General features: G+C 39.1%; 1 protein-coding gene across 1 annotated transcript in view; it reads left to right on the top strand.

Annotated features, from left to right (window-relative positions):
- Positions 1–523: 523 nt before the first annotated feature.
- Positions 524–13,513, top strand: part of LOC109638454 (testis-expressed protein 264 homolog) — a 30,259-nt gene continuing 17,269 nt past the window's right edge. The window contains exons 1-2 of the mRNA XM_020101442.2: positions 524–930; positions 6,775–6,996. Of these exons, the coding sequence (XP_019957001.2) occupies positions 679–930; positions 6,775–6,996 (474 nt within the window). The 5' untranslated portion in view covers positions 524–678. The remainder of the gene's footprint in view (positions 931–6,774; positions 6,997–13,513) is intronic.

Below are 13,513 nucleotides of genomic sequence, written 5' to 3'. Positions count from 1 at the left end.
TGTTTTTTTGTCCTTCTAATCATTTTTAAATAATGAATTACTGTTTAAATAAGAAGTTTTCAGGTAATTACACTATGATTCACTGTGAAACCAAGGACACACAAGGACATGGCACAATGCTATACAGACAATATCTTACACAAACAACACATATTTTTACATGTCATTTTAAACAAACACAAAAAAGCTATATTCATTGATTATTTTGATATAAAAACTAAAATAACTATCTATATTGACACCAAGTAGAGAAATGATCCATGGTGCCACATTAGTTATATTTCAGTATTGAGGTACTGCACTCAGGTATTGTAGTAAACACATTGAGTTGACACTTGTTGAGTGAACTCTGCGATATAAATGAACTTGACTTGTTAATTGTAGGACCGAATTGCATTTCTACAAGCAAAGTATTGTATTAATATTGTATACTGCGATTATTGACTTTACACTGAAAACCAAAAAAAAACCGGAAAAAAAAAATCCCCCCTCCGGTCTGCGTACATGGTACATTCCAGGAAGTCCTGTGTGTAATGTTGGCGCTTGCTCGTTCGGTGAAACACACAAAACACTAAGAACACGTGTCCTGTGAAAACCACGCAACGTCGTGTGTTAAACATGTCTCTAAACATGTGTGTTGACTGACGGTACGAGCTGTGTTCAGGGAGCCGCCGCATCATGGACTGGCTCGGGGTGTGTGTGCTGCTCAGCCTGTTGCTCAGTGTCCTCACAGCGGCTGCTTGTGTGTTGTACTCCGGCCTCTTGTCTGGCATCACGGTGCTCACCGGCTCTGCTCCCATTAAGAAGATCACGTTCGCCTACAAGTTCACAGAGGGACCGTACAAAGCGTGCGGACCACTTTTAAACGAGTCCCACAGGATCGGACCAAAGCTCTCATCCATTGGAGTTTTTTATGATGACCCTAGAAAGGTAAATACCCAGCACACAGCATTTTAATTAAATGATAGCTTGTTGAAACCAGCATTTTATCTTTGGAACTTTACTCAATTATTTTACTTGTAAAAAAAAAAAAAAAAAATCAGGTAGAGCATATATTGTGAAGTAGTTGGCCGCTAGATGGCGCTAGTGTCATTCTTTTAAACCGAGTTTAGACGAGCACCTCGCCTCAGCAGGTCAACCCATTCTCATTGGCAGGGGTGGGCACTGCCCACAGCCATTTGAATCTGCCAATCACGTTTGTTCCATTCGCCCCGTCAGAATTTCTTTGATTTCTGAATTGCTGGTTGGACACAAGCCTGGATTTCCAAAAACTATTATCTGATTACAACTGATCTTGGATGGATCGACCTCACTCAGCTCCCCAGGGGAAATAAGGTTCATTTTTGGTGCTGTCTTCAGTTCCTGTCCTGTGGTAGCTTCAGTTGTCATAAAAACTCAAAAGGTGTTTAGTTTGTCCAGTCTTGACTGATGTAAAAAAACATGGCGGCCTCTGTAGTGAGGACCCCCTCCATGTAAATATAAAGTATTTAAATATAAAGGGTCTTTTCTGGGGTAAAGAAAACTACAATTCACACAATGTAGATGAAACCAACTAGTGAAAACATCATGAGGATTATTCTACAGTAAATTTCTGCCAATAGATCCCTTTCACCTAAATCTTACACACTGGACCTTTAACATATTTGACATTTATCATTAAGCTTAATCAGAGTTGTGTTTAATTGCAGTCCGTTCACAGCTTGACGCATTCTTTAAAACTTAGAAAAACTCTCAACTCTAAGTCCACTGTGTGAAAAGGTGCCCACTCCAAATTTCTAATTGCCCCCCCAATCTGAGCAGTCCAGATCCGGCCCATGATGGTTTAAATAATTCCATTCATGCCCTTAAAAAAGGTTGTTTTTACCCTTCATAGTCATGTTAGCGGTTTGACATGTGTTATTGACATTCAGTCTTTTTGCTGGTTTTGCTCAGCATGATGCAGAGGAGTTTGGCCCCAACTAATGTTTGTGTTTTCCCCTGAATATTATCACAGCACATCTGGACAGGGTGTGGTGTGTTTTGTGGATACAGATGTCACCCAATATTATCCAAGTTTGTGTTGGGGTTGTTTATTTTAATGTCATGAGATGTAGTCCTACACCAGAGCATCATTTTTGAGTCTATGAGACTGCAGATCTTTCAAAACTTTTCAATATATTATCAGTAAAGAATCACATTTCAATAAATACAAAATATTTTAATCATAGGAATAAACATGGTTAACCACTAATGGCACTGATCACATTCTTATCTAAAAAACAAGGTTTTGCAATAACAAGCTAATCGATATCTACGGTCTCAGCCAGATCCCTCAACTGCTTATTGTAATTTGCTTGTGTTCTGACCATAAGTTGACTGGCTTGACTTTATAGAGGGGTTTTCACAGCAGCTTCCTGATCTGCACATTGAGTTTCTTAAAAATCAGTGTTATAGGCAGGCTCTGAGCGTTTCCTTGAGTTTGATAGTTGCTGAGGTCTCCTCTGTTGTCACTCCAGTGCTGCTAAGTAAGTTTGATCTGTTCATGAGATGTTTTCCCACACTCCATCTGTTGCCTGTGAGAACTCATCCATTCCCAAACTTCTGCAGTGTCTATAAGCAGCAGGAAATAATATCTGCTGGATCTGTTTTCCTGATACCTAACCCTGCTCCCTCCATGGGGGTCTCCGAACTCATGTGGTCCTGCTTCTTACATTTTAACCCAAGGTTATTGTGAGTCTTTTTTTCCCCCAATACTGAACAGACGGGACAGAACAAGTACAGTAGCATCTTGAAGCTGTTAAGCACTTAGGTATGGAAACGGGCAGATGTTGTCTATAGAAACATGCGTCTGTTAAATTGCAAGTTGATAGTGAACGATGAACAGTGCATGTCTGTCACATCAAACTGATGATCTGAAGCCACATGGAATGGACACACTTTAATGCACTGAGGAAAAAATGCGGCATAGAGTTGAGGAATTTTTATTAAGGTAATATCATTATTATTCAAGACAGAACGTTACTGTATTTTTGGGACAGGGACATTTGTACCAGATATGTTTATTATATGAGAAACTATTTGCTCAAACATATGTAAGTCATCTCTTTTTGTCTGCACCATCACAGATCTTAATCAAATTTAATGGGTTAATTTGGTCATATAAGAAAAACCCATGGCACTGACATTTCATGTGTCTCAGATCGCAAAATATTTTTGCGATCTGAGAGATTTAAAACAGTTTGAAACTCTTTGGGGGGGGGGCCCTTTCCAGGTTTTTATTCATAAAAAAATGTTTTCCCCAATATAAAAATAATAGCATTATGAGAATAAGCATCATAGAGTTGAAAATTAACGGCTTACTCAATCAATTAAGTAAAAGAAAACCAATTTGTTTGATGATTAGGATTAGTCCATAATTAAGCTAAAATGGCTAAAACATCATCTGAAAATATTATTTATCCTAAATATGAAGATTTGTATATTTTCGTAGACTGAATATTTTTCTGGAGAAGTGACCACTAGCTAGATATCAATATTGTAAATGGAACTGACAAGAATCAGAAGCAAACTTCAGTATTGAATCAACTTAACTGTGACTTTACCTTTGTCACCGTGACTCAACTGCTGTAATTCTCTGAAATGTGCTCGTCATGAGCAGAAGTATTTAACAGTATTGACTTAAGTGGCGCAGCTTTCTCCTGCTGTAGCCTCATGCACAACAACTTGATGGATTGTAACCAGAGATCAGCAGTGGACTCTTCCAAACCCCGCTTCAAACTCCTTTTGTTGTGCTCATCCTCTTTTTCCCAAGCCAGCAATTAGTCTGGGAGAGGGTCCTAGTTCCTCCGCGCAGTCACAGCCAAGTCCTGATCTAAGTTAAAATAATTGGCGTAATGATCTCAGCTCATTAGCGTTCGAGCCTCGGGATGCGGTTCAGTCCCAGCGTCAGGAGCCCCAGAGTGCTCTCAGATAGCAGGGCTGGTGTTTTGTGGCCAAATAGTGAGACACTGTCCATTGATGTTTGCAATGAGAAAGATTTTTCAAAAGTTCCGCTGACGGAGAAGAAGTGTCAGAAGGGCCAGACTCATCCTCTGTTCTCGAGTTTCTCACTTTTACCTCCTTTAATCACTTCCTCTGGAGAAACAAAAGACCTCAACAAGGACTTAAGCTGGTCCTGAGATGGTTGCCATGGATACACGGCCTGAGCAGCTCTGTCTGTTCACAAATTTCTGAGCCCCACTCACTAAACCTCCCCTAGTCGTCTCACAGTTTCAAAGCCATGCAGGATTTTTTTTCTTTTCTTCAGACCCAGTGCGCCCACTTCACCTCAACCCTGCAGCTTGTTTCTTCTTCACTCCCCCTCTACATCCAGCAAACGGCAGAGGGAGGTAACGTGGGTGGATCATGTGGATTTTCGTCAAACTTTATATTCCAAGTAAGCGATCAGGGTCAGGGTATGTGGTCCTTGAGACAAGGATTGTCTGAATAAAAACCTGGATGACAAGTGGAATTGTCACAATTGTGACACATGTCCTGTTGTCTTCAGGGACCCATGTTTGGGTCACAGCGTGATGACAGCAGAGGGCACGACGGCTCAGGGAGGGACTATCAGTCTAAATGTTAGTCTTTTTGGTGAATGATGAAATCGTAGAAAATCCCACTCTCTCTTTCACAAAGGTGCAGTAAAACATTTAAAGTGTGAGCTTTACTGTAGCTGCAGGCAGATAGAAAATACATTGCATGCTGGTGAAGATAGTTTGCAGAGGCCAATTCAGACGATCTGCTACAGCGACTCGAAGAAACCACTCCTAGAGTTGAAGCTGCTTCAGATGAGCTGTTGTGTATTGAAGAAACTTCAAAAGACAGTGCTCTTGTGTCTTGATGAGTGTAGAGAGGCAAAGCAATAATTCTGTAGAGGTTTGTTCTGCTGTCTGTGCTTCTTTGTTCTGGACTCCCCCGGACACTTGGAGCCTTGTGATGATTAATAAATCCACTTGGCTCAGACTTTACCCTCATGTGTAAAGTTTCCCAAATGTACTCAAAATAAGGTCAGGCCATTAACTACATATTTAAAGCCCATCTCTTTCTTTTATTGAACAAAGTGTCTGATGTGTTATCTGTTTAGTTTGGCCTGGCTTCACTGAAATCCTTGCTGTTCTTGTTACTGTACAGTGACAAACCCCATTATTGATTTGGAGTGTTGGGTAGAGGTGTATTTTATGATGGGAGATCATCTCTCTTTCTGTGAGAACCTATGGAATCTGTCCTTCATTATCTTTACCAAGCAAACAAAGCTTTTTTTAGTTCAGTATTTATGAAACAGCAGAGGAGGTTTCACTTTTGTCATTCAAGCAGATTTTCAATAAAAAACAATGCATTCATCAAAATGTTGTATTTTGTCTAATCAGCAGTCACTATCCAAAGATATTGAGTTGAATCAGAGAAAAGATAAATTAAAGACTTTTTTACTGTCGCCAAGGAGCTTCATTTTTCTTTAGTGTTTGTTTGTCTGTCTAATATTAAGCAGCATTGCGTAACGACTATTGAACTGAGTATCATGACACTTTCAACACTTTGGGTGCGGATCCAGGATTTTTTTTATCACTTACCACAACACAGAGCGTCTTTTTTTGACATTTTCATCGATTTCCCAGGGAATAATTCATGGATCTTGCTGAAAAAATAATTTATAGTCAGGAAACTAATATCAATGTGGTGCAGCTTGATTGAATTTTGAGGACTGTTGCCTTGTACGAGGTATGTCCTCTATTGAGTATCATTCTAATTGATTTTTGTAACTTTCTAAATTGTCAAATCAGTGTCTGAGTAATCGTCTGTCAATAAATGAATTCAACAATTATTGTAACCTCTTTGCCTCGTAGCCAAATCTGTAAAATAGTCGGAGGGTTGAGCTTGTAAAATGTTCTATACAATCACAGATTTAACTATATTCATAATGATACTCAATCTGCCAAACAAAGCAGAATCTGAGAGTGTGAAACCTTGTGAGCCTGGTCTGCAGTGCTCAGTGATTTCCACTCTGGCCTGTGTGATGAGGAACAGAGGAGGAAACAGGCACTCACAGACACACCAACTGTGCTTGAAGCGCAGCATTGATAGGTTTGAACAAATTGGCTTGTTCCAGCTTATTTATCACATAAACCGTCAGTGGTGCTCAGCTCAGCACAGCACAGTGGGGAGAAAGTCTTGGAAGTCCCAGGAGTATATTCATTGGAAAAAAGTATCTCTCTCTTCTTATTTTAATGGGCACCAGGGTGCTCAGTGTGGAAGAAGGAGCAATAATTGCTTCACAGCCAAATGCTCCAATTAGAGCTTCTATTAATGACCATATTTTCTCTTTAACTTTGACACCTGGTCAACATCACAGAGGGTATCAGCTTTTAAATGTGTGCTACGCACTACCATAAAATTGCCTTATATTACACACCCTTATATTTATGATGATGATGCAGTGTTTGGGTTTCGTACAACCAGGTCCGACATAGAACACAAGCCAACATGGAGTGTTTATAGATGTCCAAATAGCATTTTTATTTCTTGATGGTATTAATCTGTCAGTGTTGTTGGTGTCAGAGGATCTGTATAATTATGGCATTTGAAATCACTGGAATGAGAAAAAAACTCAAATAATGAAGACTTCTGAGTCTGAGCATCTCTTTTATCCGACGTATCTATCAGTCTGTCTTATTTATATGTGTCATCTTAATATAACCTATCCCTCTTTATTAAATATGAATTTATTTATTCATTTGATCCGTTGTCTTGTTCCTGTAGGTGCCTGGACCACAGTGCCGCTGTGCTATCGGCAGTATTCTGAGTGAAGGAGAAAACAAGGCTGACGAGGAGCTTCTGAAGCGCTATGAGACGTCTGGCTTTAATGTTTATACTTTTCCTGAAGTCACACACGTGGTCACTACCTCATTACCCCACAAGACGTTTTTCTCTATTCTCCTGAGAGTGTGGAAGGTCTACCCACAGCTAGAGCTCTACATCAAGGTATTACGCTTTTTGGACTCTTTTCTGCAAAAACTCACTTTATCCTTTGACGTTACCTCCCCCAAGGAGTTTCTGCATTTGTTTGTTTATAGAATTACACAAAAAACTACTTAGAAGAGTTCCATTGAATTTTGTGGAGAGGGTCTGGCATGACCCAAGAAAGGAACCTATTAAATTTTGGTTTAGCTCCAGGAATTTTAATTTTAATTTTTTAATATTGTGAGATAGGACTTTGCAACAAAAAAAGTTTTTATGACATTATTACTGATTCAACCTGTGAGAAGGGCAAATATTACATTCAGGAACGTATGATACAAGAAGACTAATGATAAAAAAATAAACAATATAATGAACAGTTGGTTCAAATGACATATACTTATATAGAGTACATACATTACTCAATAGATTCGCCCATGGTTTTGTGTATGTGAAAAGTTACTACATCCCTGTGTAAAGGGAAAGGAAAACCTGAATAAACTTCTCTTTATTATAGTGAAACATACATTACCTTCAAACAGCCAGAATCTTAAGCCCATCACGTTCGGCAAACATCCCATGGGCCTCAGTGTTCCAACAAAGCTTTACAGTAAGGCAGCACACATTCAAAGACTCTCAGTGTTCTATATTGACTCAGATGCTGGCCATTTACAGAATATTTCAGATTTTCAAACATTAATGATATTTGTTTTTGGGAATGGGAAAAAGTGGGGTTACTATGAGCAACGCCTGCCTGTGTGCTTATTCTAGTGATAGGAAAAAACAGCTAAGGAAATGTGAAATGTGCACACATGTGTGTGTGATGGAATGAATCACTGCTGAGTCTGAGGTATAGGATCAATATCTAACCTCATGATCGTCACATGCACGCCTGAGTCATACTGTTCATTTTTATGCTCCGCAAAGTGAAAATGTAATTTGCGAAAAGCTGAGCGTGTCAAATCTTTTCTTTACGCCTTCTCGGCGGCGTCCCCAGGAGGGTTTAGTAGGTGTGTGTGTGTGAGGTACCGTGCAGCAGGAAACGACTCGTGGCTCAGGAGGCGATAGAGACATGCAGTGAAGTCGAAGACAAAAGTAGAGAGAAGGAAAACATCTTGAGCTTCTTTTAGCACTTTATGATGAACAATCTCACTGAGCGCTGCCTGAGGGATGCTGGGAAAGTGAGTCATTGTGATGAGCAGAGAGTTTAGGCAGATATGGTTTAATTATGCAGTGTGCTAAAACAGGTGGCAACACCACAGGTTATCTCAATCGCTCTGCCTGTGCCGGAGGAATGTGTTTGTGTGTCCTGTCTGGCTGCCTCCGCCATCTGCTTGGATGCTGTTTAAACGTGGCTGCGCTCCAGAGGCACTTACCCTGTCTAAAAGGTCAGCACGCACAAACCGGCCATCAGTCTCCCTCCACAACAATATGAAATCTTCCCATGATCTTTGTTTGTACACCTGCTACATATGATTTACTGGCTTGTCTGGTTATAGTTAGTTGTCGTAGTTGAGGCGTAGCTAGTATCTCCCTGTAATGAGAAGCAATATAGCATTATATAATTATTAAACCTGTCAATATGTAAATGAATAAACGTTATAACAGTCTGGTCCTTGACACACCGTCTACTTAAATTTCTAGATTTCATTTCCTCATTCAATCCATTACCAGTTTATAAGGTGTACATTGCTACACAGGTACATGTTCTATTAGTCCTTAAATAAAACCTTTGAGAAAAATCTTAATGTTTTGCTAAAACAGTTTTAAAGAGTGTTGATTACATTTGGTTATTTTGGAGGCTGTCATCTGTGTTTCTTACAGATACACCCTCATAGGTTGGTGGGCAAAATATTAGAAACACCACTTGATGCAGTGTGATACGATTCAGCAGCCTCGTGGTTCTGCTTGTAATGTCTCATGTGGGCGGATTTAATTCCTCGTCCATTATTCACTCCCAGCTGTATTGATACTGAAAAGAATCGCTTATGTTCACATTCTGTAGCAAGGCTGACATTAAAGGCAGAACAGAAATAATACAAATTGTCTATCTGTTTGTCTCAAAAACTGGTTTCCATTAAAATAAGATCGACCAGGCAAAAAGTAATTTTGGAGTTTTGATCTGCGGTTTCTGCCCCTAGACAACGCGATCCAGCCACAGTCAGAAATCCACAAACAGCGTGTTTAGAGGTCGAATAACATCACGCACAGGTTGGACAGTTCCACTGTGCATGTGCAGTTTGCAGCTGTTTCTCCTCTGACTCACAAGAGAAAAGAGAAAAGTCCAGTGCTGTTAGACTAGATATTAAAATATACAGCTGTGTTCTCAAATATCTGTTTAACAGGGATTTTGGTTTCCCGCTGTGGTCTTAAACCACAAAGTACAACCACCAAGTCAATTAAATTTCACAGTGAAATTCAGTTTTTTCTTTTTGTAATATCCAGTATACCTTGTTACCACATCTAGATTGATTCTGCAGTACTCACCCACAATTCACCTTTACCTGGTGTAACAATATTACTGAAAACACGAGGGATGACAAAAATATTGTCAATGTCGAGCAAATAAATAAAATAAAAATGATTAGACTGTCTATTTTATTTTTATTTTTAGAGCATTTAAAGAACAGACCCAGTCATGCTCCCTTATATATTTTTATTCATATTATAGGAGTTGAAGTGTCAGTGAAAGAAGTTGAACTGTCAATAAAAAGAGTTGAGCCGTCAGTTTAGGGAGTTGAAGTGTCAGGTAAAAGATTAGAAGTCTAAATAAAAGGAGTTAAAGTGTTGTTTACAGTAGTTGAAGTGTCAGTTTAAGGAGTTGAAGTCTCAGTTAGGTGCTAGTAAAAGTTGAGGTGTCAGTAAAAGTATTTGAGGTGTTGGTTGAGTTGAAATGTTATCTTAGCAGGTCATTTGTCAGTAAAAACGAATGAATGAAATTCCGGTTTCGCAGGTCTTAAAGTGTGTGTAAGTGATTCTAATATCGCTGAAGTGACCTGAAGTGTTTGAGATGAAAGTAGATGAATTTCCAGTTAAAATAAAGAGCTTCAAGAGGCTGAACCATACAGAGGACTGTTAAGAATTGAAATCACATTTGAGATATGTGAGAAAAGGCGAATACCCTGTAAACTCTATTCACAAATGATGAAACACCACAGCATTTGACTTTATCGTAAATATTTTAGTAGTAGTTCTGTATACTGTACTGTATATAGTTCAACAACAATTTTTAAACTGAAATATGGCTCACGTTTTACAGAGGCCGCTTAACAGAACAGCCGGCTCTAAATGGCTCTCTTTTTGTGAATAATGCATGCTGTTGATGACACTTCAAATATCCCAAGTGGTGAGACCTTTTCAAACAAGCTCATCAGCATTTAGCATGCCTGGCCTGTGATGGCACAATGATTTCTGTCTGTCACACACTTTGAATCACTGCCCCATGGCTAGGCCTGATATTTGCCTACTCAGGCCATTGATCGGTCCCAGTGTTTTTTCTTCTGTGCCTTGGCTTTTTAGTGGTGGACTACATCACGGCCACCTTGGTGTCTTGAGATTTGATTCAAGCATGGGGGCCAGGCCTTCAGACTGGATTGGGAGGATAATATTGCTGACATTCACTGAGATCTAAAGGTTTGTGAAAGGCAGACGATGGAACATTTGTTTGCTGGAGGGCACTAAAATTTCTTGCCAGCGCAGAGCTTCTGGGCTGAATATAAAGCAAGTTTCCTCTTGTTCTTTAGAAATGGCATTTTCTCTTTATTCTTCATGGTAAGGCGATCATGAAGTCGTCCTCAGCACCCAAATCAAGCCTAATTCTTTGGAAGAAAAGGTGCTGCCTCTTGCAAAATCCTATTAGAGCCATCTGCGGAAGGCAGGAGCGATGCAAAGCAGTGCACAGATGTTAGTCCGCAGGGCCTGTTGAACACGCAGACTTTTAGCTGACTGTGATGTATGTTTACGAAGGTCAGAGAAGGTTGTGGGGTTTATAATCTGGACAAAGTCATGTATGATGATGATGATGATGATGGTTGATTTTGAAGGGGAGCCCAATTGTAATTCTGTGGAATAATAATAATTTAGAGAGAAACTAAATTCAAACCCCTTAACTTACTTTTCATACAGAACTTTGAGTTGTAGTCAAACATTGAGAATTGGAACATTTCCTTTGTCTGTTTCAACCATGACACTAATGAGATGCACGGACCAGACCTTGTGGTTGGGATGATTTATTTTCAAACTGTCAGATTTAAATAACTTTTACATTTCGGAGGTGCTGATTGACAGGACTTCTCAAAGTGTGGATGGTTTATGTTTTCTTTCTTGACTTAAAACAGAACCATGTCTGTTGCCGGTTTGCAGAGCACGTAGTTCTTTCACTGACCACATTGTTGTTTATTGAGCCCACAAAAGCCCAACCTTTCCAATACACTGCACGTTCACGGTGGCCCTAATTTATAATGCAAGCCTTCATACCCATGCTTAATAATAAACAAAGGTATTGTAATCATGGGATTTATACATTATAACATGCTCTTGGTAACCTATGAGTTTCTTACTGAAGATGATGTGGAAATGTCTAACTCATAAGTTCTGTTTTCTCGCATAGTATAAAAATCACTTTGTTGCTCTTTAGACATTTTGTACAGAATATTTAATGTAATTTCTATTTAATTTTGTTTACTAATCTACCAATTTTATAAATGTCTTGGTTGTGAGTCAGAAGGAAATTTGACATTAATAAATTATCATTTATTTCTAAAAAAATCAACGGGATTAATCTCCAAAAAGTACGAGCTATAATTACTGGTAAGGTACAAACTAGCTGGTTATCTTGCCTGGTTTTGAATTATTGCTCAGGGATTCATCTCCAACAAGATGAAACTCATTTCCCTCTTTATCCCCTCATTCAATCTAGAAAACTATTTGCATGCACAGCATCACATCTGTTGTCCTCCTTTATCATTTCCATCTTTCTTGATGTCTCGCAACACAGACACAGTTTGAAGTAAAATTATGTGACCAAAGTAAGAAAAAAAAAGTTAATTATTACTCTTTTAGCAATAATTAGAATAAGCTTGGACTTGGATAAAGGGCTGCTCAGCTAAAGACCTTATTAACCGCTGTAATTTCTTCCCATTGCAGTCAAATCATTGACTTCTTTGTTTTTAATCATATTAATGCACAAAACCATTAGATCTATTTTATCACCAATGTTGCATCACAACCCTACGAGCGATTTCTCCCCTCGGGAAGCTCTGTGGAGTCAAACGTTCAAACATGACTTTCATCCTGCTGCTAGCGGGAATCTACTGTTAATGTCACATCTACATATGATTGATCTGATTTAAACTTTACTCTCCGTTGCACTGTCGCTCTGAATCAAGATCAGGCAGTGGGGTGTGACTGTAATTTGAGGAAAGGTTGATATTTTTAGATATGGGACAAATTGTTTCATGCCAGTGGCGATCTTATCAATCACTCCAGATGTGAAGATTGAGCAAACGCTTAAAATATGTGTGCTGTCCTGTCTGCTTTGAATATTATTAGACTGTGATTGTAAATTGTTGAATTTCATGGTTTGTCCTTCATTGCATTGTTGGTATATGGAGAAAATATGTCAGGGACAACAACAGAAGAAAATTCATAAATAACAAGATGCTGTGGAGCTACAGAGACTTAACTAAACTTCTTCAAAATGAAACACTGGCAGCAAATATTGTGCTGTCTTATTAGCTGCTGGCTGCAGTTCAGCTGGATCCCTCAGGAAAAGAACAAATTAAATGTTTCAGATTTCTTTTGCCAATATATAGAAAACCGCCTGGAATAAAAAATAAAATTGAAAATGTAGTTATTGCAATCAGCAAAAAATGGATCTCAACCTAGATTGTGGAACTTGCGACTGGCACAATTGTGATTGGCTGATTTACCAAGCAACAGAGTCCAACAGTCTGTCCTAAATTGTAGACATTGTTCCTCTATTACTTCTACATATTTCATTTTGAACACCTGCTCTGTTCGTACAGCTTAAATGTGTGTTCTGCAGTATAATAGAAGAGAAAACACACTCGTTCTCTCTTGTCGGCCAAAACGTTCCAACAATGTGGTTGTCTCTATTGCCGAGATAGACATGCAAATTAAATGAATTTGTTCCCGCGTCCTATTGAAGGATTTTCTGAAAAGCAATCCCAGAGGCAATTCTGAACCATTCAAGTATGAGTCCGACGACAGGCTGGGGGCACCAAACCAAGGTGCAGAGGTTTGAGACTTCAGCGAGCCAACTTAAGAAAATGAGAAAGATAAAGAAGAGGCTTAGGATTTAACTGCTTTTATTCAGCTGAGTGACTTTCAAACAGTCCTTGTTCATTTGTCAGGGTTGAATAAGTCTGTGTAAAGACTGTTGTTGTTTGAGTGACACCTGAATTGTTCGCACTGGCAGCAACTACTGTCACTCATTATGCCTTTGGTCCCTTTAAAGCACTTTTTCCCTTTAGGGCTTTGAAATGAAATGTAGAGGCTGTGAAGATACTATGTTCCATTA

Source organism: Paralichthys olivaceus, chromosome 2 (assembly GCF_024713975.1).
Source record: "Paralichthys olivaceus isolate ysfri-2021 chromosome 2, ASM2471397v2, whole genome shotgun sequence".
Classification (NCBI taxonomy): Eukaryota; Metazoa; Chordata; class Actinopteri; order Pleuronectiformes; family Paralichthyidae; genus Paralichthys; species Paralichthys olivaceus.
Note: the sequence above shows the minus strand (reverse complement) of the source record. Positions and strands in the feature narration are given on the sequence as shown.